Genomic DNA, 25,229 nt, shown 5'->3' on the forward strand with positions numbered 1-25,229 from the left:
GTGAGCCCAGTGCCATGTCCTCGAACCTGCAGTGGCTTTCCTGTGCAGCTGCATTAATGTTGAGCTTATGTATCCAGTTGTGATCAGCTAAAAATACGTTCGTTCCTTTTGAAGGAGTATATAGTCATTCTAACACTTCTGCTCCAAGAGGAGGCTAAATCATATTCAGAAAACATGTCTGAATACCAATTTAATGGCTAGCTAGTGTTTTGTGTTAAAACCCTTTTTGCATATTGTAGAAACTTTGAGCCTAAGAACTACCTGCTTAAACTGCAATGAGCAAAGCCATGTTGCTATTCCCATAATACCTTGAAGATCCAGGTCTCTGACCTTAATATTAACCATACTGTTTCTGTGGAGTATAACGTTTTAATGCACTGTACAAGTAATGAACTGTGTGCAGTAAAGGTGAAACAAGGCTTAGGATCGCTTCTCGTAGTAAGACATAATGATGTTATTTGAATGATGATATGGCAGGTCCGTTCTCCAGGACAGGAAAGGAAAAATGAAGCTTGTAATCTCTTTGCTCTATTGTTTGTTTACATAGTTTATTGGATTTTTGGTATTAATTTTCTCAGCACGTTTTGTAAGTGTAGTGAAGTTATCCTTGAAACACGAGTAGAGGAAGGATACCGAAAGAGACTGGCTAATGCATGGCTGGAATTTTATATTGGATAAATACGGAAAAAATGGGAGCTGTAACTGCTGTGCTCTTTTTCCATGATAGGAATTTTAGTCTAAGCAAAAGTTGGTTTTGAAGGCACACTGATACTCATACTCATGAATTTGTAAGCCAAGGGACTCGCATTTGTTTGTTTTCTGGAAGGTATTTGAAGCAGTGATAGCGTGGGTAAACCATGACAAAGATGTAAGGCAGGAGCTAATGGCACGCCTGATGGAGCATGTTCGGCTGCCTTTGCTTTCCCGGGAATATTTAGTTCAGGTAAGCAAAAAGGAATACTAATTCTTGTGCACACAAACACTTCTTTCCTTTTATTTGTTTTAATGCCAAATGGGTAATTTTAAAGACAGTGTAAGATAGTGTATTACTGATAATAGAAATAAAAACCTAAAGACCTGCCTTTTACCACCACCACATGCTTACATGCTCATACACTCAGTCAAGTGAGGGATAGCATAAAGGGATACCATGTGGAAGTAATTTGTCTGTTTGGCAGATTAATTGTCATGCTATGCCAGTAATTTGAAATTATTTAATTTGCTGATATCAGGTTAGTTTTCATTTGTAATATGATCTCTGATACAGTACTGCTTTTTCGTAAGTGAATTTAAAATTTCAGAATTTTATTTTAAATATATCTATTATTTAAATTGGTTAAAAAATATTGACAAAGGAAGCCTGGAAACATATTTCTTTACCTGGTTCAGATATGCTATATTTTTTTTCAAATTTTATAAGATCATTTTGAATGTGTTGGTGTCAGGTTAAATACTTAATGCTGAAAATATCATTTCACTATTAACATTTGTTAGTAGGTGTAGTAGCATGTTGGTAGGTGCTTATGTTAGAAATCCTATCTTTTGTAATGTGAATTTCTTCCACTTTTGTGTTTTTTGGTGGTGTGGGTTTTTATTGTTGTAGGGTGGTTTACTGGTTCGTTAAATTCCCCCCCTCCCCTCCATTTTAAGTGCTCTGTGCTTTAAGTATTTGAAAAGCTGAGAAATGCGCATGACTCTGAGGAAAGTGATTTACCATTGCCTAACGCTTTTTGTAGATTTTAAAGAATCTACATCTCCCGATTCTTTTTTTTTTAATGATTGCATGTTGCCATCACATAATTTTGTGTTTAACTGTGGTTGAACTACGATCTAAAAATTCAGTGATTCGGTGATCCTGTGATGCAGACTGACTTTACTTTAAGTTGTGATTTGTGTTTTACTTCCTTAACGTGCTCAGATCTTGTCAAACTTCTTATTAATAAACAGAGAGTTGAGGAGGAAATACTGGTTAAGAACAGCAGTGCTTGTAAAGATTACCTCATTGAAGCTATGAAGTATCACTTGCTGCCAACTGAGCAACGAGCATTGATGAAAAGCACTCGAACAAAGTTAAGAACGCCTGCTAGCCTTCCAAAAGTAAGACCTTTATTTTTCCAGTCTGCTTATTTCTTCAAACTCAATTTTGTTTAAGAGATTTGATGAGAACATGACTATCAGTCGGTGTGTTCCAGCAAAAAAAATTTCTGCAAGAGTTATTCCTCATAAAGATGTAGCAAGTGATTGAGTGTTAGATTTATATAATGCTTTGATATGGATAGGTTTTTTCTCTTAAAGAAACTATCTAAGGTGAGTTCTTCAGCATTTGAGGAAAACATAGTTATGTACCTGGTGTTAGACAGGAAGTAGGCCTGGTTAAAATTATAGAACGATGCTTCTGAGTTGAGGCATTTCACTTAATTTTTAGCTGAATATAATCTTTTGTTCTATTTTTAGAAGAAAAAAATAAAGAAAACAAACACCAGATATTATCTTTTTTTCCAGTGAGGTACAGAAATTTTCTCATAGTACCATTATGGCAACTCTAGAATGATGGAGTAGGAACTAGTCAGATGAACCATTCCTTTGACTTCAGCAGATTTTAGCACATTCTCTCAAAGGAGCCAACTAAGGCTGTTCTGTGATGGACATTCGTAGCTCCATTGAATTTTATAGATGATGAATTCTCATAGGTCAGAGTATGCTCTGAAGATACAACAGAATCTGCCTCATTCATGGGAGCTCTATCTAGATTCTAATTACCTCCTGCTTTTCTACTTCAGATATTTGCACTGGACACAATGTTTACAAATTCCATATTTAAAAAAAAAATTAGTTTTGCCTAGCTTGTAAGATCCATATTGCATATTTAGGAGAATCATCCTTTAATTATTTCTTGTACAGAAGCTTCCTTTATTTTTAGCACTTCTTTCATCTTTCAGGTGCTCTCATATATGCAAATAATTAATGCATGTTACTACCTCCCTTCTAGTTGATGATGGTAGTTGGAGGACAGGCACCAAAAGCTATTCGCAGCGTAGAATGCTATGACTTTAAAGAAGAGCGTTGGCATCAGGTGGCTGAATTGCCTTCCAGAAGATGTAGAGCGGGTAAATGATGTCTAATATTTTGTTGCAGTTTGTAATGCTGCAGAATTTAGGTGTCTGTCTAAAGCATCCTCTGTTCTTTGGAACAGTACTTATGAAACACCCTGAGAAGGGCTAAATCTTGACTTCAGTGGGTGTTGTGAGTGTTGATCATCCTGAAAATTCAAATTACTTACTTGCTAATCTGGGACTATACAAGTTTGATAATTTGATCTTAATTTGTCCTTCAGTTCCTCATCTGTAAAATAAACTGCTTCATTGCATCACAGAGATACAGAGGATATATTAATATGTTGATGAATTATAATAATGAGCATTGTTTTATTAAAAATACCTTATTATTAAATGATATGAAGAATTTGAAGAAGTGGCCACTTGATACTAAAAATGTGAACATGTTAGCTTAAAACAGCTGAGATCTAAGCAAGAAGAAACTTAGCAAGCCTAATTTTCAGAAGTGTAAGCTATTAGTAGCAAGAAGTATCAAAACTTTTAGTGTTTAATCTGAATGAAATATGGCTCTAGGACACTGTTAAAAGCCTGATAGTGTACCGAGTACTCTAAATTGGGTCAAGTATTTGCGTAGTTAGCACAGTATGGAATAAAATAATTGACAAAGAGAAGACAACACTCAGCTTTCCCCCCCATTTCTCCTGCTCTAGGAATGGTGTACATGGGAGGCATGGTTTATGCTGTTGGCGGTTTCAATGGTTCTTTGCGAGTTCGCACAGTAGATTCCTACGATCCAGTGAAGGACCAGTGGACGAGTGTTGCTAATATGCAAGACAGGAGAAGCACGTTGGGAGCTGCTGTATTAAATGGACTTCTTTATGCTGTGGGAGGATTTGATGGAAGTACAGGTATTTTTTTGCCTTTACACACTGCTGAACTGATCCATTTTGAATACTCTAGACATAATTGTATCAAATTTGAATTTCTCTTTCTTGGTAGTTGTGATGAAACAAAGCAGGAGGACAGCCTGGATCTTGTGGCATGGAACATGCTTTAATGGTCACCACCTTCTGCCTGGTACTGAACAGTAGACTGTTCCCTCTGTTGCTAAGAGATCAGGCTTAATGACCATTGAATCTTTGACAAGTTCCCATTCAGTATTCCGTCTGTATTCCAAGTCCTTAACTTCATGGATGACATGAGCAGAGAAATAATCTGGAATCTGTTTGCATATGGAATATACATCTGCATTTTTCTGTAGTGTAAATAAGAGTATAAGCAGCGTTATTTGAATTGTGAGAAGGCTTTGGACACACACAACTCATTCTCATCACAGATGTATTAAACCATTTGTGTAGAGATAATCCTTTTCCTTAAGAGTTATTTCTGATGAACACGTGTAGAGAGAACATGTGACTTAATTAAAAAGAATAAATTCAAGGAGGAATTTTTGAGTTCCACAAAAGCTGTTATTCAGTTGCTCATTTTCAAATACCAAGAATATGATGACTGTAGTCGGCTATCTAAATGACATCACTTGTGCCTTTTGCATAGTAACTAACAGTCTTAAAATGAACTAATAATAATTTGAGTTTTGAGATAATGAATAATTTCTGAAAGGTAGGCAGTGTATTGCTCCTAGATTTCTGAAAGGTAGATAGCGTATTGCTCCTAGATTTGTAGAGAAAATAATGCCCTATTGTTCTAATAGGTTTATCATCTGTCGAAGTTTACAACTTAAAGACTAATGAGTGGTTTCATGTAGCTCCAATGAACACAAGAAGAAGTAGTGTTGGTGTAGGTGTTGTTGGAGGTAAGTTCTTTTGCTGCAGAGTTAGTTCTCTGCCTATGTGACTTTGGACATTCCTAGGATCTTATATTCCAAATCAACACAATATGTATATGCTGAAAGAATTTTTTTCTTCCTGCATGCTTAGGAACCAAAACTACTTACAAAATTGGATCATCTATGAGAACTAGTTTTGGCAAAAGTGGGGTAATTGTTAAAAAAAAAAAAAAAATCACATTTCAGAAATGTCAGGAGATGTATAAAGGGTTAAAAAAAAGAATCTAGAAATGGGTTAAAACTGTTTCCAAAACCAAAACCCAAATACATTCCCTTTTCAAATAAAAAGCCCTTTGGGATTGAGCAATCTAATTCAAAGTAATTTTTAAATTTTTTGGTTCAGTTACTGAAATGAAGAAATAAATTTTTGCACAATACTCATGCAAGTATCTTAGCTTGCTTCACATTAACTAACAGTAATACAAGTATAGTCCAAAAGGCTCCATATTTAATCTCTGCTAGTGTCTGAAACTGAAGTGGAATAGAACAAGATCGAAAGGGTATATTAGTAAAACTCTGTCAGTGACAAATGAGATGAAAAATAAGAGGGTGAAATGTAATCTTCACCCTACTATCTATTTCCTTGTTAGAAAAAATACCTCAGATTTAGGTTTTTGCTCAACCTTATAATTCAGATGGTACGAACAAAACATAATTTTTCTACTTTTTTTGGCTAGCTTTTAGCATAGTTGTTTTCAATATTTCTTTTATTACTGTGCTAAGGTATTCACTTTATGTAATGTGAGATTATGCGTTAAGCTGGTTATCCTTCACCATTGGCAAAGCTCTCAGCAGAAATTGCTTTTGCTTTAGTGTTTTTAATAAAAGGGTAAATAAAATGTTTTCAGTTATAGCAATTCTTTTTTATTGTAAATGCTGAGAGCATCTTGGCTTACATTTGTACCCTGCCTGTTGTAGACTATATAAAAAGTAACCCCAAAGTGTAGATCTATCCAGAATGTCTGTTCCTTAGGAAGTGCTTGAAAAAGGCTATGAACTGTTTACAACCCAGCTGTGTTGCAGGTGCATCTCTTAGTACCCTCTGCCGAGCAAGTTGCAGGGAAAGGTACATGTGGTCACTGTATATGTCAGTGGCATTACTGGAGCTCAGGCACAGGCTTATATAGAAGTCAGAGCTTCAACGCTGAGTCCAACGCGCCTGAGGCAGACTGAAGAAAAGCTCCCTAAGTGTGTACGCTCTGCCTTATGCATGCCAGCAAAGCTAGAGTGCTTGGTTATGGAAGTGATAACACTATAAATCAGTCTTCAGTGATGTAGCACTGAACTATAGTCAACTCTTGTTATATGTGGCTGGTCTTCCTGGTTACATGCTGGGGGTGGTCTTAAACACAGTGCTGTGAAATCTGCAGGCTTCCAAGGACAGGTTGGGGGTTAAAAACCTTGCTGTTGCCTGCACAGTGTGGACCTGGGCTGGCTCCCAGGTCTTGAAACAGCTTTAGTGTGGTTTTAAACTGCATAGGAGCATCTACTGTTTCTGATCTAAAAGCACGGAGCAAGTGCATAAAAGTAATTTCCATCTGAATTTTTTGATATTTCTAAGAAGCCCATTAACTCGCTTCCAATGCTGGACATACTTAGTTTGCCTTTGGACAATTATTAATTTAAAATGGGGTAAAGTACCTTTGTATTTCAGATAGGGGATTCAAAATCTTTTGATTCACATTGTTCATATTAGGTATTGGCTGCCTCTTATCTCCTCAAAATGACAAGATCTATAGAGTAATATCTTAAACTTTTAAAAAAAAATAAAGCCCACAATAACTGATTGACAGATGCTGATTAGTAGCTAATTTGGAGAGTGACGTTTCCCCCTCTGCATGTGTAACAGCATAGCCTGTGTGCATTAGAAACTTGTGGATTTCTGGTGGTTACTTTTCTAGGTAAACTGTATGCTGTCGGTGGCTACGACGGGGCGTCACGGCAGTGCCTTAGTTCAGTAGAGTGCTATGATGCTAATACAAATGAGTGGAGCTATGTTGCAGAAATGAGCACTAGGCGGAGTGGAGCAGGTGAGTGAACAAGAATCAATGCTCAAACTAAGACTGAAACAAATTTGTGGTTTTAAAACTTATTTAAAAAATACAAAAGGTAAGCTAACATCTGAGCCTAGTGGAATGTGTTAGTATTAGATGGCAGATGTATTGCAGGTTATAAATACAGAACTGTCCTATACAGTAAGATTCAGTCTACCAATAGTAAGCATCTTTCCTTTGCTTTTCGTACTTTCATATTCCCTCCTCTTTCCCCAGCCTCTGATGTTCTTAACATACAGATTAATATACACAGCTTGTGACAATTAGTGTAGTATCAGCTAAATACTGAAATGACTATCAAAATCTTCATGTCCAGGGTGAAAAAATGTCATTTCTTCAAGAACATCTCTTTGTCAGTGTTAGGGCTACTTTTTCTAATACTGTTTTCAGGTCGACTTTACATGTGAACTCTGACTAGATTTCCATCTCTTTGGAGGATTTGTTCTGCATTCTGGTTTACTGTAGGAAATTGTCCTTGTTCATTCTTAATTTTGTGTAATTGGTTCTATCCTATTATTTCCATTTATGTACCCTTTGTTTCATCTTCAGTAATTCTTCTCATCACCTGATGTTTACATCCTTTGGATATTTATAGGCTATTGCATGTTATTCTCTATCATTTAGCTGTTTATTTCTTTACAATCTTAAAAATTCCCTTTTAATTTTGTCTTAGTATTTTATTTTTTTCTTCTTGAAATTCTGAGTATGTTGGTTTCTCTTAATAACATCAGAAGTGCCTGTGGTATTCTGTTCTTGTTTAATCAAATGATGCTTCCTCAGCTCCAAAATGACTTTAGCATTTTCATTATCTATTTATATTATGGACTCAAGTCTCATTTACTGTTCACAGTCCTCTATTTGTCTTTTGGTGTTTCAGGTTTTTTCAACTTGCTGAAGTTGTTTTATTTCTCTAGATGCGTTCACATGGACTTTCTCAAGTCAAATTGCATGATATTATTTTTCTGCCTTTATTTCTTACCTATTTAGGTCCCTTTTTATGCCATGTGCTCAATGGTGCTTTTTAGCAACACCCTTCAAATATTTACTGGTGATTGCATTAATGTGCTTCATAATTGGAAGAGATGTTGCTACAAATAAAACTGGATGAATTTCTAGTATGCTCAGTAGATGATTAACAGTTATCCCAACTTTCCATCTTGCCTTCCATTATTCTCTATTTATTAACTCTGAACAGTTTTTAATCTGTGTAATGATGTTTAAATTCAGTCCAAATTAAATACTTCAACAGACACTCATAATAGTTTTAAAATCATTACTAAAATTAAAATAGTATGTAATATTTATATTATACCCATACAAAATTGGTAAGTTGATTTGTCTCATATTACTAAAAATACTACTTCGGTTGCATTTTTAAACTAGAACTGCCAAGTTAATAAAGGAAACATAGTAGGGTGTATTTAACATAGCTGTCTTATGAAACTTCTGCTTATTTGGTTTGTATATCTTGGAAGTAAATGCTAGCTTAAAAACTGGCCAGAGTTGCAGTAAGGATACTATTAAATACTCTTGGCTAATATTGGCGTTTTTTGAGGAAAACTTTTATATAAAACAGGCAAATCATTTGAATCATTATGAAGACGAATAATGTTGATGGGTTGTGACAAAGCTTCATTTTGCAATCTGCCAGCACACCCATTTTATCTGAGTGTTTAAAAAAAAAAAAAAAATTTGTTCTTGCACACTGCCTTCGTCCCTATAGCCCGTTTATATGCTAGATATTTTCAGATTTTTTTTATGTCGAATTACTTTTACAAGACCGAAATGTAGTGCTTTAGGTACACTAACTACTAGAATCTTCCTGCCTCTCTCCTCCCTTCCCTCGCCCTAGAGTTCAGGACCTTGTTTGTTTACTCAAATCTCTGCTGCCTTTTGCACTGTCCTCTTGAAAAAAAAAAAAAAAGAAAAAAAAAAGAAAAAAAAAGAAAAAAAAAAAGAAAAAAAGAAAAAGAAAAAGAAGAAAAAAGTGAACTGAGTAAAAAAAGAAAATCAACATTCTTCAGTGCCACTGTTAAGTATGTGGGAAATTATATTTCTATGCTGGGGAGGAGTGGATAATAATGTTAAAATCATGACTGTTGACTGAGCTTGGCTGTAGTGGCCAAATATCCCAGACCACCAGAACTGTTTCAATTGGCAGTCAGTCCTAGTGTTGTTATAGGTACTAACCAAAGAGAATTGTGTTCCTGTATTAAACCTATGGATCTCTGGTCATCTCAAGGAACTTAAGCCCATCTCTTCTGTTCCTACTGCTTCAGCTTCATCCAAAAGCAACTTCAGAGGTTAACCCTCAGTTACTCTTCTTTAGTACCAGCTGCTTCTCAGTTGATCAGTACGGGGACAGATCTGTTTCCGGCAAGATATTGGGATGAGGAACTTCAAATCCAGATATAGGCCATTTGGGAGGGATGAGAGATATAAGACAGGGTCCTGAAAATGGGCAGGGAAGAAAGATAACAAAGGAGAACTCAGAAGACGGCAACAAGAAGATACAGACGGAAGGAGCAAGAAATAAGGTAGGACTTGGAAACTGGGTGCGGGCTTAAGGGAAAATGAAGGACCAAAGAGGAACAGAGGACATCATTAAAAATAAGGAGCTATCAAATAAAAAATGGCAATGTGGCAGAGGGAAAAATGATATACACTAAATAGGAAAGTTGGAAATGACAGAGGAAGATGGGGTGGGGGGATGAAGTAACAACGAAGCACATTCTTTATCTGCTTGGTTTATAGCGCATTACACACTTAAACTAAAAATTGTAGCCCTCCTTCCAGTTCTGTAATGTTTAAAGCTACAAAAGATGAATGTTATATTATCCTGTCTAATAAAGTGAGATCAGAGTGGGAGAAAGAAAAGCTGTCACATTATGCTGTGACATGATAGCAAGAAATAATAGCAATCCAACAGGAATTAAATTAACTGGGAGGGATTTGGGGAGATGATAGTAGTGAATATCACTGATAAAACATTAGATAGCATGACTTATAAATCAGTGTTATATCAAGAAGATTTTTTTAGATTTGCACCACTTAACTCTTCCATGTTTCCTTCCCCTCTTGCTTTAACTATTAAAATCTGTCTTTTTAGTAAGAAAATGAATTTATTTCAGCAGAGGTCATCTCCCATATATGACTAGTCTTTACACACAATCTTACTGATAGGTTTTTCAAAGCCCTTTCAGCTGATATTTAAGTTCTGGTTTTTCCTTTTTTATTTTTACCTGGCATTTTTTATCTGAAGGACTTAGCTAATCTTTTGTATTCCTATTTGCTTTTTTGCTTGCTTTTAATCTTTAATAAGGACTTTAAACTGTGCCCTTTCGCTGGAACCCTTTAAGAACTATGTTAGCAAATCTATATATCATACTTTGAGTTTCATAATCTTAAATATGACATATCTCCCAATGTACTTTTATAGCAGTGAATTTTAATGCTCTTGCCCATTGCCGACTAGTTTTAACGCCCCAAAATTGCATTTCTGAAATCTATTATGCCTGGATTATCATACCACATTATAAAGTGATGAATAAATAAACAGGCCTTCCTTTCTGGTTTCCCTATTACCATCTTTTCAATATGTTCAACCCAATTAGCAAGTAAATCCAGACTAGCTTTACCTTGTTCCTTCATCCCATGCTTATAGATTGATAAGCTTTGTTGTAAAGTAAAGGAGACCCCAGAAATATTCAAACTTTTTAGCACCTTTTGGATATTTTGATAACTGGAGCTTGGTTCAAGGAAGTTTGGTGTTCTCCTCCAGTCCTGGAGGAGGTAGGTACTCACTGTAATTGTTTCTTTATTTTTGTTTCATATATGTTTATCAGGTATTCCAACACTTTAATGTAAACACTCCTATTGTATAATGTTCTACCCATTCTGCTTTTATCCTTTCAACTGTGTAGTTTTTACTTTCTAAAAATTCACTTATGCTTTATCATCACGTCAGATTTCTGTTATGCTGGCTGAGCATACTGTGTCATTTACTGTCACTTCTAATTGGTCCTAAATTTCAACAGTCCTCATTTTCCTGCACATCATTATTCTTCCAAAATTTTCTAAATCTCTTCTTGCAGAACAGCTCTGGTCTTTGTATACTGCAATATAGGAAGTCATGCAAGGCATTTTATCAGTGTCTTGCTTTAGTTACTGTCATTTTGCTTTAATGCATCTGACCCTAATATCTTCTGCAATAGTTCCTAACATTGACTGGATGGAGGACTTATGTTAGTAGACATGCTGTTCGTTATTCCTCCCTTGTATCAGTCATACCATTCTCTAGTTAATTTTGAGTATTTTCATATATTCACAGGTGTTGGTGTGTTAAACAATTTATTGTATGCAGTAGGTGGTCATGATGGTCCTTTGGTAAGAAAAAGTGTCGAAGTGTATGACCCTGCTGCCAGTACATGGAAGCAAGTTGCAGATATGAACATGTGCAGAAGGAATGCGGGTATGTACTCCAGTTGCTTTATAACATTGGTAGTACAATTTGGTGCAAATGTGATCCTTTTTTCTTACGTATTTATGCTCTTTTGATGTCACAGAATAGAAAACATGCTTCCATGGTGTGAACAAGCAATTTTTTAATTTTCAGAATTTATTTCCTGTCTTTTTTAGGTGTTTGTGCTGTAAATGGTCTCTTGTATGTGGTTGGAGGAGATGATGGTTCCTGTAATTTATCAACAGTGGAATATTATAATCCAACAACTGATAAATGGACAGTTGTGTCATCTTGTATGAGTACAGGAAGAAGCTATGCAGGTAACGTGTATAATTTTTTTATAGCCTTTTTACAGTATATTAAACAGTAGCATGATAGGATAAGAAATTTGACAAAGCATTCGGATGAAGTACTGTCCAAGTTAAAACCTATGAAGATGCTAGAATTGTATGAAAAATGTGATGGTTCACTTTGGCTTTAAACAATTATTCACTAAAAAGAAAAGATGGTATTAAGCTCTGCTCAGGGCTGATTTAGCATTTAAGTGGTCAGTGTGAAAGAAAATTATATCATGACTAGCCTTTTTTTAAACAATAGATTTGTAATGTGTCTCAATCTGTAGGGGTCCAGTTTTGAACTTTGTTAAAGGGATTCAGTATTTAGAAATCCAGAAATGCTTCAGGGTTCTTTTCCTTTAATAAATGCAGTTACTCAAATGAGTTAAAGTGTATGTTATAGTTTTATTTCACTGATAAGGGAAAGTAAACTTTTGAGTAACTGCTAATTTCTTCAAGTCACAGAAACTTTCAGAATTTTACTGACTCAGGTAACCTTCTCTCAGAGACAAATTTGGGAAAATATGAACACTGCAGAGTTTTTCAGTTTTATGCTGGTTGCAAATTATTATATTAAATATTTCCATATTCCTGATGATGATTTTTCTGAAAAGATACTATCTGTTTTTATGCCTTTTTTTCGCACTTTAGGTGTAACAGTTATTGACAAGCCATTATGATCTGTAAAGGGATTTTCAACTTGATTATGCACTAGAAGCAGTCTTCAACAAGTGTATTTGAAGTGACTGAGTATCTAAGCACTTCTCTACTTGTAGCTGCACCTTGAGTCACAGTGGAAGATGTGACTGTCTACAATTACAGATGACAGATGATGAAGATTACTCTAGGTAGAAGCAATGTGTAGGATTATTCTGCAGTTGAGCAGGAGCTGATTGATTTTTTTTAAAGGCTAGTGGACCGTTTTTTTATTGCAAGGTCTTCAAACAAAAAAAGCCACTTTCATAAGGACCAGCTCATGTCAGTCATGACTGAGAAATGGATTGTCAGTGAAGAATGATGTGTATTCTGGTGAAAGTAAATTTTTGTCTTATTTTTTCCAGAGACTAGTAAGTATATTTAAAGAAATGAGCTGTCAGTCTTCATCGTAGATATTTAATCCCACCTCAGTAATTCAAGCTGGCATGGGGTAAATTTGTTTGCTTTTATAAAAACTTTTGTTACATAACTATAATATGTGCATATGTATGTGTGTGCATAAGTTGCTTTTCATTAAAATTCTTCAAAACATGATTTTACTATTTATAATTTGGCACAGTACTTTAAATATGCCAGTGCTATGTTGTAAAACAGAGTTGTATTTTTTGATATTTAACAATGCTTAACACTACTAATTTTCACTGAACGAGATTGGAGATGGTGTAATGCTCCTTGAACAGGTGTAATTTCAAGATCTTTTTAATAAAAATGTTGTCTGTACTTATTTATGATTTTTTTCTGTTCAGTGTTGGTCATGTTTAGATGTTACTTCTTTCTTACCTTTTTATCCAAAAGGTGATTTGGCATGAAAATAACTGAAAACTTATAAGGAATGTATGAAATTAAGCTGAATTTGCATGGTAATAAGGTCTACTTACGTGTGTAACCTTAGCTGCTAATATCTGAATATTCTGTAAGTGGCCATGTTTGTAGAGCAGCTCATTTTTATTTGTTCTTGGATGGCCGCCTTTTTACATGACCAAAGTTATTGTCATATTTGAGACTTTCTCTAAATAAAAGTTTATATATTGTTTCATAATGCCAACAAAATTGCTTAAAACTTGTGTTTCTCAATACAAGTCTCATAAGTAATTTGACACCAATGAAGAGGTTTTTTGGAGGGGAATGGTGTTTTAAAAAGCTGAATGCAAGTGAGTTGAAAAGAATTATTATTAAAGCGTAAGAATAGGTAATATAAATACTAGTTTGCTGCTGGTTTGTTTCTGAAAGCTTTGGTCTTTAGTTAATTAAGGTTGTGGCCACATCTAATTTCTCATGGGAAAAAAAATCTGAGCTGTGAAATTAGTATTAGAGCTGAGAATAACAGTGTTGTTCTTGACACTGTTGGTAGAGGTGCTAATGTTAAATGGATGGTAGTTTTTAACTGCTGGTTTTGCATGATGTGTGGTGAATTTAGGCAGTAGGTTTTATTTGAAACAGAGATCTTGTTTTTGCTATATAATTTTACCCTATCACAATAGGGTGCCATGACATACGTTGGTATTTCAATCCTCTTTATTTGAGCGAGGAAGCTCGTGTGTAGGAGCAGGAAAGAGGCTGGCTTCGTGCATCGCTGGTGCCCGTCCCCTGCAACTGCGGGCAACCCCCTAACAACGGACGTTACATTCGCGCAGGTACGTAACCCCCCCCGCCCCCCCCCCCCACAGTTTGTCTGCGTGGTTCTGTCTCCCCTTTTGTAAGGGGGGTAACACCACATCCTACTGCCCAGTGAATTCTCTTTATTTTTCCATAGAGCTGCAGGCACCACGCGGACAACGGTAACGTGTGTGTGGGCGGGGGGAGGCGGGACTGTTGTGGTTGCCGCGCGCGTTCGAGCTCTAACGGTCGTTTCACGCGAAAAACCCGAGGGAGGGGTGGCGGGGGGGGGGGGCTCACACCCTCCCTTCTGCCGCCTTACTGCTGGCAGCAGCCTCTGCTTTCCTGGCCCTATGAAACGGCCCAACTGATGCTAATGGCCCCCGGGGGGACGGAAGCGGCCCTGGCGGCGGCCCTCGCCGCCGCCGCCTCCTGCGCCCGCGGCGCCATAGCAACGGGCCTGGGCGGCGGGGAAGGGCCGCGCCCGCTTCGTCATCGTCCCGCCCCCCCCCCGCCCACCTGAGGAACCGGTCTCCTCCTCATCACGTCTTTGACGTCAGCCGGTCTCCCTCCCGCTTCATTGGCCGCGCGCCGAGATCTCACTATCCTCACTCCACCCCTTCAGCCAATCGGTACCCGGCAGGGCTAGTTCCGTCCCGTCCCGCCTCACGCCTGACTCTCCGCCGCAGACGCCAGCGAGCCAATCGGCGCCGCGCCGGGAGTTGCTCCGCGGCCAATGGGAGGGCGCACTTGAGGCGCCGGCGGCGCTGGCCGTTCTTATTGCTGCGCAGGGCGTCGTCGCTGCAGCTGCCGCCGCGGTGTGAGGGGCCGGGGCCGCCGCCATCGAGGTGAGAGGCGGGGGGGGGCGGCGCGGGGCGCTGCGGGAGGCCGCGGCCGGCCCGGCCCGGCCCGGCCCCCCATCGCGGCGGGCGAGGGCGGGGAGGGCCGCGCCGTGCCGTGCCGTTGCCGGGGTGTGGTTGCTACGGTGCCCGGGCCCTCGGCGTCGCGCGGCGGCACCTCTGGGCTTTCTCCCGCGTCGGCCTCAGTGCCCGGTCTCGCTTCTTGGCAGGGTCGTCACACATGTCTGGCAGGACGGCGGGAAGGGGTCCCCGGGCCTAGCCTCGTCCCTGGCCTTCTGGTGGCCGTCTTCTTTTGGGGGAAGGTGAGTAACACACCTGTCCCTCGGCTCTTTGTGAACTGCTATAAAATATCGGGTGTCAGTAAAAATAGTGTTGTCTTTACACTGTTACTGTGAAGAAAAATGATAATTAATGTTGCTTGGTACAGAGCTCGGCGCATTCTTTGTATCGGATCTTTTTCCAAGTGTAGTAATTGGGCTAGGCTTTTTGGGACTAACCAAGGTCCTCCAGTGTGAGTTACACCCACCTTTGAGAGGGGGAGATGAGACGAGCACCCACCTCTCTCTGCTGAAGTGGCACAAGTTCTCAGCACCAGTGGGGAACGCTGCCTCTCTGCTTTCCAATTTGCAGAAGAGTGGATTGCCTCAAGCCAGTTGCAATCCGAAACCCGTTCAGATGGTTAATGTAGTACAAACATGAAGCTGGTGAGCCTAGTATTGCCTTTTGTGCTGAGGTAGTTTGCATGGAGTCTGACTCACAGCTGTAGAAAGAACAAGGTTGGATAAACAACAGGTCATGACGTGCTGTTCAATTTCCAAATCTGTTTTGAGTCCTCCTTTCCTCATTTATTACAGTATGCAAATCTTACATAAATGAAGCTTAAATAAAATTGCATAATAAAAGAATACTTCATCATCTTTTTATTGCCTTGACCAAATTTTAGAATTTGAAAGCCAGCTGGCTCTCAAGGCTGTCTTAAGTTTGTTCTTTTATGCTATTCTGTAGAAAGAGAATCTGTATTTCTCCTGCCCCAAATTAGGTAAAAACTAAGATAGGTAATGTTTTTTTAGGGGACACTCCTTCTTATTTAAATTTTCTTTTCTCATAATTTGCAGGTTATTTATAGACAACTGTAGAAGAACTGTAACTGTGATGTTTTATGTTTGAACAATGGCAATGAATGATAGCGTTAATATCTTGAACTCTGCTTATCTGGCAGTGGAGTATATAGACTCTTTCTTGCCTGATAATCCACTGCAGCAACCATTTAAAAATGTTTGGAATTACATGCTGGATAACTACACGAAGTTCCAGATTGCAACCTGGGGATCACTTATAGTTCATGAAGCTTCATACTTCTTGCTCTGTGTACCTGGATTTGTCTTCCAGTTCATACCATACATGCAAAAGTATAAAATTCAACAGGTAAGACAAAGCCTTGAACTTCGCACTTCCCGATTTCTCTTTTTACATACAAAGGAGAGATAACTGCGGTATATTAACTTTAGATTTAGATGAGCACGCATTCCTCTCTATCACTGTGGACGTCTTGGAAGTTACAGGACATAATTGCAATGTGTAGGAAGAGAGGAATAGAAGTGGATTTGGGGAAGGAAAGAGGCTTTTGCTGAGAGAGAGGATCCTGGCCACTATGGTGGTATAGAGAGAACATGAGGTGTTGGTCTTTGTACTAGCGAAGTTAAATATCGTCTAGGCAAGTTTATGCATGGATGAGGAAGATCTCTGGAAGGTAGAATAGAGTCATGGTAGCTTGTAGTAGAGATGGGAGTTAGTAATGTGAAAGAATTTTTTCCGTAGTGAAATTACATGGTGTTGAGACTTAATAGCAAGAGTCCCTTTTAAAATTTCTCCACATACACCCACTTGAAAAGATTTCACAGTATTTTAATAGCGGAGAAGGCTTAGGATGGGCTCCCCACTCCTAACTGGGTTTTAAATGTTAATAAGCAGCAAATGCACATCTAGTATGCCGGGATTATTGTTTTCCCCCAGTTCCTTTAACTTTGCTTGTAATATGAATTTGAAATGACACAATATTAGTTTCTGAAATTACTACAGTAATTGGTAATACATCTCCCTGCAAAAACTGAATGTTTTGAAAACAATTTATTTCTTCACATGCTTACATCTTCAGCTTCTCTTTATATTCTTTTTGCTCTGGAAGTACGTTCTGTGGTATGAAGAAGAAAAGCTCAATTAAGTTTGCATTAAAATATTAAGTCTGAAATGCTGCTGTTAATTACAAATAGTGAAATAAAAAGATTCGTTTGGGGTGACTGGTAAAGAACAACTTTATTAAGAGATCCTTACTTTAAGTTTTATTAAAAGCTACCATAGAAAAATGAGACATTTTGGAATTTGTGATGAAACTGAGTCTAATCCCATGCAGCTTGTGTTGTCTGAGTTGATTTGTGTTATGGAAGGAGCTGCTACCTATTTTTTACCTATTAAAGGTGAAAGGATTAGAGAAATACAGCACAAACGAACAGTTCACAGGAAGGGAAAGGGAACCACAGACCAAAATGCATCAGTCTGTTCTGTGGCCTGGATGCTTTTGCAGTCCTTACATGAATGGAATATTAAATTTTAAATGGCTTTTTCCTAAGTAGTTTCTGAATGAAATTTAAGTAGATGTTTCAGAAGCAGCCTGAGAAACTAATTTCTTTCATGGATATATTTCACATGTTTAGGATAATACTACAGTGTCAAGCAGAGTCTATGATCATTTTGACATAGGTAATCTGCTTCCCTCTTGAACCCTGCCCCAAAACTATCTAACAGTTTAGTTTTGGGGGTTTCATATAAATCATAGGTTGAGCAAGAAAGGATGTAGTCTTTTCACTATTACTTCAAAAACATCTTGAAACTTAATGGTGATAAAACTTTCTCAAGAAATGTTCTTTTTCAGGGGTGGTCCATCAGCTGTTAAGAGACTTCATATCTATTACCAGAATTGTTTCCAGCAGAGTAGCAGTGTACATACTTTGCTAAAGTCTCTAAGTTGCTATATCGCTATATCATCTTAAATTGCCTACAAAGTTTGTGGTTTTTTTTTTTTTTTTTTTTTGCACCAAATTCATGCTATGAAAGTACATAACAGAACTGTCTGTCTCTGCTTCTTTCTAGGATAAACCAGAAACATGGGAAAAGCAGTGGAAGTGTTTCAAAACACTCCTCTTCAATCACTTTTTCATTCAACTGCCTTTGATTTGTGGAACCTATTACTTCACAGAATATTTTAGTATCCCCTATGAGTGGGAAGAAATGCCTAGATGGTAGGTAGATGTTTCTTGTTTGTTGATACTGAGTTGCATGCAGCTGAAGGCAAAATATTTAACAGATAGTGTCATTAATTCTAATGTACTGTAACTTGACTTTGTGTAAACTCTAATTTTGTGCTGGTTGATACTTAACTGCTCCAAGAGCTAATTGAAGCTTTCTAGAGTATTTTTTTTAAATGGTCCAAAATTCTTCGGAGAAGAGGGGGATTAGAAGGGAGTTCGTGGAGGCAAAGCAAAATTCATGATGGCTTGGACTAGATATTGAACTAAACAAAAAGACACACAGAGTCCAACATGTTTTGATTTCCTGTGACTTCTATTAAGTGTTTCTTTCGTCCACCCTGTTTTACTTCATAGCAGCAGTGTATTCCTCAAGGGAGAGAATGCACCAACTGCTTCTCATTCCCCCTTTTTGCTTAAATTAATACACTTTTACACAAAACCAAATCTAGCTAAAAGTGCGTTGTGTTTTCTTTTTTCCTGAAGTTCTTTACAACAGTAGGTCATTTTTCTCTTAAGTTATTTTCTGTCTGGTTCAGGTGCAGTTCTGTTTTTGTATATCTGGGTCTTACACTGACTACAGATGTTCATTATGTACTATGTGTGTAGTACTGAAATTACAAATAATAACTTGTTACACCACATGCTAACTCACTTCAGCATATGAACTGATGTGTTGGCAGGTACAAAGGCTGATGTACTTGTTAATTAATATTTTTAATATGTTAAATAGGTAGTGCTAATGCACTGTTATTCAGTCAGTAGTAATATGTGATATTTCCCAGATATATCGCACCCTTATTAGCATATAAACTATCTTTCAAGATTCTGCATAAGCTAATATATTCTATAACTAATAGTTCTTCTACTGTTTAAAGGTATGTTCTACTTGCCCAGTGTTTTGGATGTGCAGTCATCGAGGATGCCTGGCACTATTTCCTGCATAGATTGTTGCACCACAAGAGAATATACAAGTACATCCATAAAGTTCACCATGAGTTTGTAGTATGTATTCCTTGAGTTCTTTCAATTTGTTTTTAATACATGTATTTTTATACAGCTTATTTAAAAGTAATATTTGGATGCCTTCAGGATTCTGCATCCTTTCGACAGTGGGATAGATGTCTTGTTGTCAGCTCTATGGCAAAAGCAGTCATCCATTTTGCTTCTGAAAACGTCATGTGTAGTTTTATTTCGTTTAATGAAAATGAAAAATTGCACTCAAGTGCTTTGGGTGGAGTTTGATCATATCCATTGAGCTAGGTGAAAGCAAGTTTTGTAAAAGTATTTTCAATGTCTATTGTTAGGGGAGTGAGAGAGGAATGGTATATTTCTGGTTCTGATTTGTTTGTCAGTTCCCCACTATCGAGGGTGTTATCCAGAATCTGCTGGTCCCTGGAACGCTCTCTGTACAGGCTGTTCCAGAACTGCCTGCTTGTTTGTGCCGTATGCTCAGCATGTTTGGTCCAGGGAGGGATTATACCTTGGGTATGGGCCTCTGGAAGCACTGTAGTCAGTTGTGTGATGTTGTATCAAGCGCACAGTGCAGTACAGAGAGATTTTGGGTGGAGGTGCGTTTTTCGCTGTTGGGGCTGACCCTGAGCATGAGACAATGAGCCATGCCTGACTGGCGGTGGCACTGTTCTGAAGCAGCTAGGGCCCAGCCGTGCTGGTATCCTATAGTGAGTACAGCCGTCTTTCGGTGGCAGTGTTTCTGGGTCACAGGAGTCAGGTGCAACTGTGTTTGTGTACTACTCTGGTTCAGTTTATAAGCTATACTGTGCCCAAAATAAACTGCAGGCTTCTGTGTCTGAGGCAGTTTATATGGACTGCAGATAACAGGCAGCACGATATTAATTAATGCATGCAGCTGCTGTTTTCCTTCAGATCTTGGCAGCCCCTCAGGTCTCCAGCAGGAACAGCTTTTGGACATTTTTCTTGTGAGAATGGGTAGCAGTTCACATGGAAGTGATCTGTAGACTAATAGTTATTTTACTAAAAACATTCCATAATAATAAAAGATTTAAAACCTCCTTTAAGCCAAAGTGTACTTTATTTTTCCAGATAAACTTATAACCTTCAGTATTAGCCTTACAACTATTAGTTTTCTCTAAGCGTTCTACTTCTAAAAACTTCCCATGGAATATTTTTTTTGTAAACCAAATGTAGGAATGACTGTTTAGTGTATATATTTAAAGGAAAGAAAATGCTTTATTTCAATCTCACAGCAATATTTTGAACTGTAAGGACTTATAAAGAGTCAAAGATGAGTGTTTTTGAGGGTTCTTGTGTTGTTTATTTTATTTCATTTTTTTAATTTCGAAGTGAATCATGACTCTGAGAACATTTGAATTTCTTTCCAGTTTCTTCTTGGCAAGCTTTCCAGAGCTTGCCAAACACTTTAATATTCTTGAAATAATTCTTTAGCTTGAGGTAGTGGTAAACCTAAATAACACTTTGAACTGTTGTAGTGTAGTTTTTGGAATCACTAATTGATTCATAACCCTTATGAATTTGGAATACTGTTTTCTGTTTTACTGGGGAGGAGCTGAACACCTGTGTTCACTGAGCCCTTGCTCAGTCAAACCATTTCCTTTGTCCACGAGGTATTTCTATGTGTCCTGTTGCAGTAGGATTGCAAGATGATAGGAAGAGGAGAGTCTCACAAAAGGGTGAATCTGATTTGAGGTGTAGAAATTTGAAAATGGGAACTGTTTTTTTCTCTCTTGCTCTTTTTGTTTTTTTGTTTTTTTTTTTTTTTTGTAGGCTCCCTTCGGAATGCAAGCAGAGTATGCACATCCTCTGGAAACGCTTATCCTTGGAACTGGCTTTTTTATTGGAATTGTTGTTTTCTGTAACCATGTGATTCTTCTGTGGGCATGGGTAATATGTCGTTTGATGGAAACCATTGACGTACACAGGTGAAATCCTTATTACTTTTTAATAGTTTATTTTCTCCCCAAGTCTGTTTTAAAATTAACTGGCTCTGCTTCCACTGAGCTTTCTGTTGTTTCTTTTGCATTGAAGTACTTTTATGTATATTGTAAAGAAGTCACCTTCTAGACTTTCTCTGCAGTACCTCTAGCAAATGACACAATCTGAACAATAATACTGTCTTCTGTTTTGAAGTAGTGTTAATAGCAAATCTTGCTGAAGGAAAGAGTGTAGATTGTCAACTATGATATCTTGAAGAGGGCCCCAAATGCTAGGTATATCATTATGATGGTTGGTTTGATGCTTCATGTTTGATATCCAGTATATAAACCATCTTAGGCATGTTAGAATATGCAACCACTGACTGCTTAAAAACAAAAAAATCAGAATGGATTGGCGAGACTTACTTGTCTTTGTAGTGAAAGTGTAACTTCTTTCAAATTTGGCTCCAAAATAATAGTAAAAATCCCAGTAGGCTTAGCTAGGTTCATTTGCAAATGGGCATGCTTTTATTTCTTGTGTTCAAGAGAGGGAAAGTTAGAGTTCATTTTTTGAAATGCTAGTATCATACTTGACTTTGTACCTGTAAATACAATAGTAAGCATATACTATTTTATTGTAAGCTGATTTTCAAGTGTTTAGTGGAACATGGGCTACTAACCAACTTGTTGTACAAATCACTGCCATTTTAGGAATCTTTTGGTTATAAATTGGGAAGTATATACTGTAACGTATCATTAAGTGATTGATGAAAAATATGAATCTCCTTTGGCAAATATAATTTGTTTGCTGTTTGTATGAGGTGTTTATAACAAATTATCTTGCACTCTCCCCACTAGGTGGTGGTAGGATGCTTCTCAGTGCTACTAAGCAACACAGTTGAAAACACTCTAAAGCAAACTGTTCTGGTTTTAATATGATTGTAATTATATATTTTGAATTTTAAATATAAAACATTTACACATTAAAAATAAACTGAAAATAATTAAGACTAGAAGTACTACAAGCTTGGCTCAGCATGACTTCTCCTTTCAGTCACTGAATTAATTTATATCCTTTCTTGAAGGTTGGACTTTAACAGCCACTCAAGAGAAACAGCTGTAGTTTATTTGAGATGCTGTTTGAGCAGCTGAGATAATGTTAATAGCTTTCTGACACTAAAAGATAGTTTTATTTTTTGTTTCTTCTTGCTAACATAGCCCTTGAGCCAGCTGGATCTTTTAAATCAGCAGGAAGGCATCTACTTTATAGATGTCTTGCTTATAGGTGTCTTGCTTAGATTTTTTGGGTGGCTTAGTAAACTGAATTGAAGAGATCAGCAAGTGCCAAAGCCAATGTGGGATGGTTTACAGAAGTATTTAGCTAGGATAGGAGGTGGTTTTGTTTTTCATTTCTTCTTGCAGAAGCAATGCACTTCTGTTTTACCTCATTTTGTGGAACTGCTCACTGTAACTCTTCTATTAAGCCAGTTATAAGGTGATTATTTCTGGGCCGTAGAATGTCAAAAATATTTCTATTTTATAAAAAGGAGAGTTATATTCTTTTATTTTGGGGAAAAAAACTTACTACAATTCTCTCTCTTTTTTTTTTTTTCTTCCCTCCCCTATAGTGGCTATGATGTTCCTCTGAACCCTCTTCATTTGGTGCCTTTCTATGCTGGAGCCCGTTTTCATGATTTCCATCACATGAACTTTATCGGCAATTATGCCTCAACCTTCACATGGTGGGACAGAATCTTTGGTACAGACTCTCAATTCATTGCCTATAAAGAAAAAGAGAAGAAACAGCAGCTCATGATGAAAAAGAAGGCTAACTAAACTTTCAGTGTAAACATTCTGATGCTAATACTGGTAGTCTACTTTGCTTTTCTTTAAAGCAAAATGGTGATCGAGTATTAAGCATAAATCTTGTTCCTTGGCTACTAAGTGGTAGGGAAAAACCGCTAATTACACTGCAGTATCTTCCTAATTGGGAATGCTTTCTATCTTATACATAAGTACTGCATATATATTTTAACTACAGACTTAAAGATGATGCAAAAAATCTTAGATTACTTGGATGCACTTGTTTGCAGGAATTTTATTCAATTTTATCTTTAATATTGCCCACTTTGGAGCTAGGTAAAATTATAAATGCACGCTGAAATTGGACTTAACTTTTTTAAAATATGTATTCTCAAATTTGCAGTATCAAACAGCAGAACATATGAACTGGTATCAGCACTATGTTATTTACATAATGGGTAAAATTTGCTTAAAACCAAAACATCTGTTAATAAGGAGCTTGGGCAGGCCATTTGCACACTGAATAATGCGAACTGTTAATACCAGAAGAGCTGGCTAAATGCTAGTTATCAAGATCAGGAATGTCTCTGCTTTCATTACATTATTTTAGATTACAGATAAAAAGGGTAGAAATTTTTATTTGAAGAAACCATTTTTGCTGCTCTTTGAAGTTGCTCTGTCAGTGTAATTAGCATTTACATTACATTCCTTTCTGTGTGTTGTAATTTGCTGAACTGACTTGTTGCTACATTTGCACTTGTGACTGATGGAATAAATGTGATTTTGGTTTGAGGTGTATTATACCTTTCATATGTTTTTTAATACAAAGCTGACAAAAACTGTAGGATATGTTGTATTACTCTGTTCGTTAATGAAGAAAGATTGTTTTTAAATAGCTTTCTAAATAGTTTACAGCTGAAATGGTTTTATAGCCACAGTAAGAAATGGAAGCTGAGAACATCTTGTAAATTCTTATGATTTTATGTTTTGAAGGACTTAACTACATGCAGCTACTCAGAGTAGCTGCAACTCTTGAGCCAAGCACACTTTCAAGTTAGGCTACAGCTTCTACAAGTCAAGTACTAGATGTTGAGATTTTGGTTTGTACTACTGAGAGAAACAGAATTTTAATGTTGTTGAATCTGTGTTGCACAGAAGTAACAGTGAAAGTACTTAGGGCTAAATCCTCATAAAGATCTTCCACCTGGCATTTTAATTTGTCAGTTCCTCTTTGGACTTCAAATACCACTTTATCTATCCTAGAAGTTCTTGAGAGATGCTTGCAGCTTTTCCTTACTCAAGACCGCTCAAATGCAGGTGCTGCTTCACATGGAATCTGGTGTAATCCTCAAAACAGGCACTCCCATGAAAGTACAGATTGAATATCATTAGCTCGTCTGTTTTGTTAGAAGCCCAAACAGAGTGATTGAAATATTACTTGAGATGTGGTAGAGGTTCAGACTCCTCTTTTGCGTGTGTTTGGTGGTACCTTTTATTTCTTTGATCTCTACCCCTGTTGAATACAGTCAAGTGAGATTCTTTTTTGTCCTCCTTCTTCCCCTTCCCTCAAAAAGGAGGAAAAAACACTTGGCTATGAAATCCCTTAATTGTTCAATTTTAGCAGGGACTTGTACTTAGGATTTCTTGAGCCCAGACATGCTACCAGCCTGAACTAACAAGCCATTCTGATAGCTTGCTGAAAGTACAGGGTGTGCTTACACCAGTGATGAAAGACACTCTACCCAGTGCAATAAAAAGACTGTTGAAGTGGTTGAAGAGCTAAAAGAGCTGAGCCACCATTAGGTTTTAACTGGATTTAGCACTACCTCCTGGCTAGCTCCTCTTTAAACCTGTTTCCTATGAAGCTGCCCTTGATCCTGCATCTATTGCATGAGGAAGCAGTCTCGTTGCCTGAGTACGTATTCCTATAGGTGGCAAAGCACAGCAGCCAAAGGGCTGAGGTGAGTCCTATGCCTACGAAGGCTATGGGAGCATACAAGAGGGGAGGAAAATTATAAAAATCCTGATACCTTGTCACTATATACAAGGCATATGAAAAACATTGGTTTTAAGTAATAATGACATTTGTGGGGGGGAATAGGTGTTTAGTTTTGGGGTTGTTTTAGTTTGTTTTGGTTTCTTTTTGCTTGGGTGTTTTTTTTTTTTTTTTTTTTTTTTTTTTTTTTTTTTTTTTGTCAATTATCATCTGCTCATTTGGAGTTTAGGCTTGTATTCTGGTCAACTTCTCTCTAAACCTAGGGTGGAAAAGTAGGTAACAAAGTA

At 37.5% G+C, this 25,229-nt stretch overlaps 2 protein-coding genes across 8 annotated transcripts in view; both read left to right on the top strand.

Moving 5' to 3' along the window:
* The window catches only part of KLHL2 (kelch like family member 2), a 62,963-nt gene extending 49,769 nt beyond the window's left edge, over window positions 1-13,194 (top strand). For 5 of the 6 annotated variants that reach the window (XM_064510931.1, XM_026122911.2, XM_064510933.1 and 2 more), the window contains 9 exons: window positions 827-943; window positions 1,948-2,097; window positions 2,990-3,107; window positions 3,767-3,964; window positions 4,768-4,869; window positions 6,804-6,932; window positions 11,287-11,427; window positions 11,595-11,738; window positions 12,405-13,194. In XM_064510931.1, the coding sequence (XP_064367001.1) occupies window positions 827-943; window positions 1,948-2,097; window positions 2,990-3,107; window positions 3,767-3,964; window positions 4,768-4,869; window positions 6,804-6,932; window positions 11,287-11,427; window positions 11,595-11,738; window positions 12,405-12,433 (1,128 nt within the window). In that variant the 3' untranslated portion in view covers window positions 12,434-13,194. The remainder of the gene's footprint in view (window positions 1-826; window positions 944-1,947; window positions 2,098-2,989; window positions 3,108-3,766; window positions 3,965-4,767; window positions 4,870-6,803; window positions 6,933-11,286; window positions 11,428-11,594; window positions 11,739-12,404) is intronic. The other variant, XM_064510932.1, reaches the window with a different exon arrangement.
* Window positions 13,195-14,749: 1,555 nt separating this feature from the next.
* MSMO1 (methylsterol monooxygenase 1) lies at window positions 14,750-23,744 on the top strand. Of its 2 annotated transcripts, XM_026122913.2 has the most exons (7): window positions 14,750-14,914; window positions 15,136-15,228; window positions 16,042-16,351; window positions 18,074-18,222; window positions 19,107-19,233; window positions 20,995-21,149; window positions 22,772-23,744. In XM_026122913.2, the coding sequence occupies exons 3-7, from the start codon at window positions 16,097-16,099 to the stop codon at window positions 22,977-22,979; spliced, it is 894 nt and encodes a 297-aa protein (XP_025978698.1). In that variant the 5' UTR covers window positions 14,750-14,914; window positions 15,136-15,228; window positions 16,042-16,096; the 3' UTR covers window positions 22,980-23,744. The 2 variants fall into 2 exon arrangements, with proteins under 2 accessions (XP_025978698.1, XP_064367004.1); XM_064510934.1 differs by lacking the exon at window positions 15,136-15,228.
* Window positions 23,745-25,229: the final 1,485 nt, after the last annotated feature.

Source organism: Dromaius novaehollandiae, chromosome 4 (genome assembly GCF_036370855.1).
Source record: "Dromaius novaehollandiae isolate bDroNov1 chromosome 4, bDroNov1.hap1, whole genome shotgun sequence".
Taxonomy (NCBI): Eukaryota; Metazoa; Chordata; class Aves; order Casuariiformes; family Dromaiidae; genus Dromaius; species Dromaius novaehollandiae.

Bases quoted from the DNA above. Each gene is read 5' to 3' on its own strand.
- MSMO1 (XM_026122913.2), top strand. From the start codon at position 16,097: ATGGCAATGAATGATAGCGTTAATATCTTGAACTCTGCTTATCTGGCA. The intron at 18,223-19,106 runs GTAGGTAGATGT...TACTGTTTAAAG, and splicing joins TGGGAAGAAATGCCTAGATG to GTATGTTCTACTTGCCCAGT. The intron at 19,234-20,994 runs GTATGTATTCCT...TTTTTTTTGTAG, and splicing joins AAGTTCACCATGAGTTTGTA to GCTCCCTTCGGAATGCAAGC.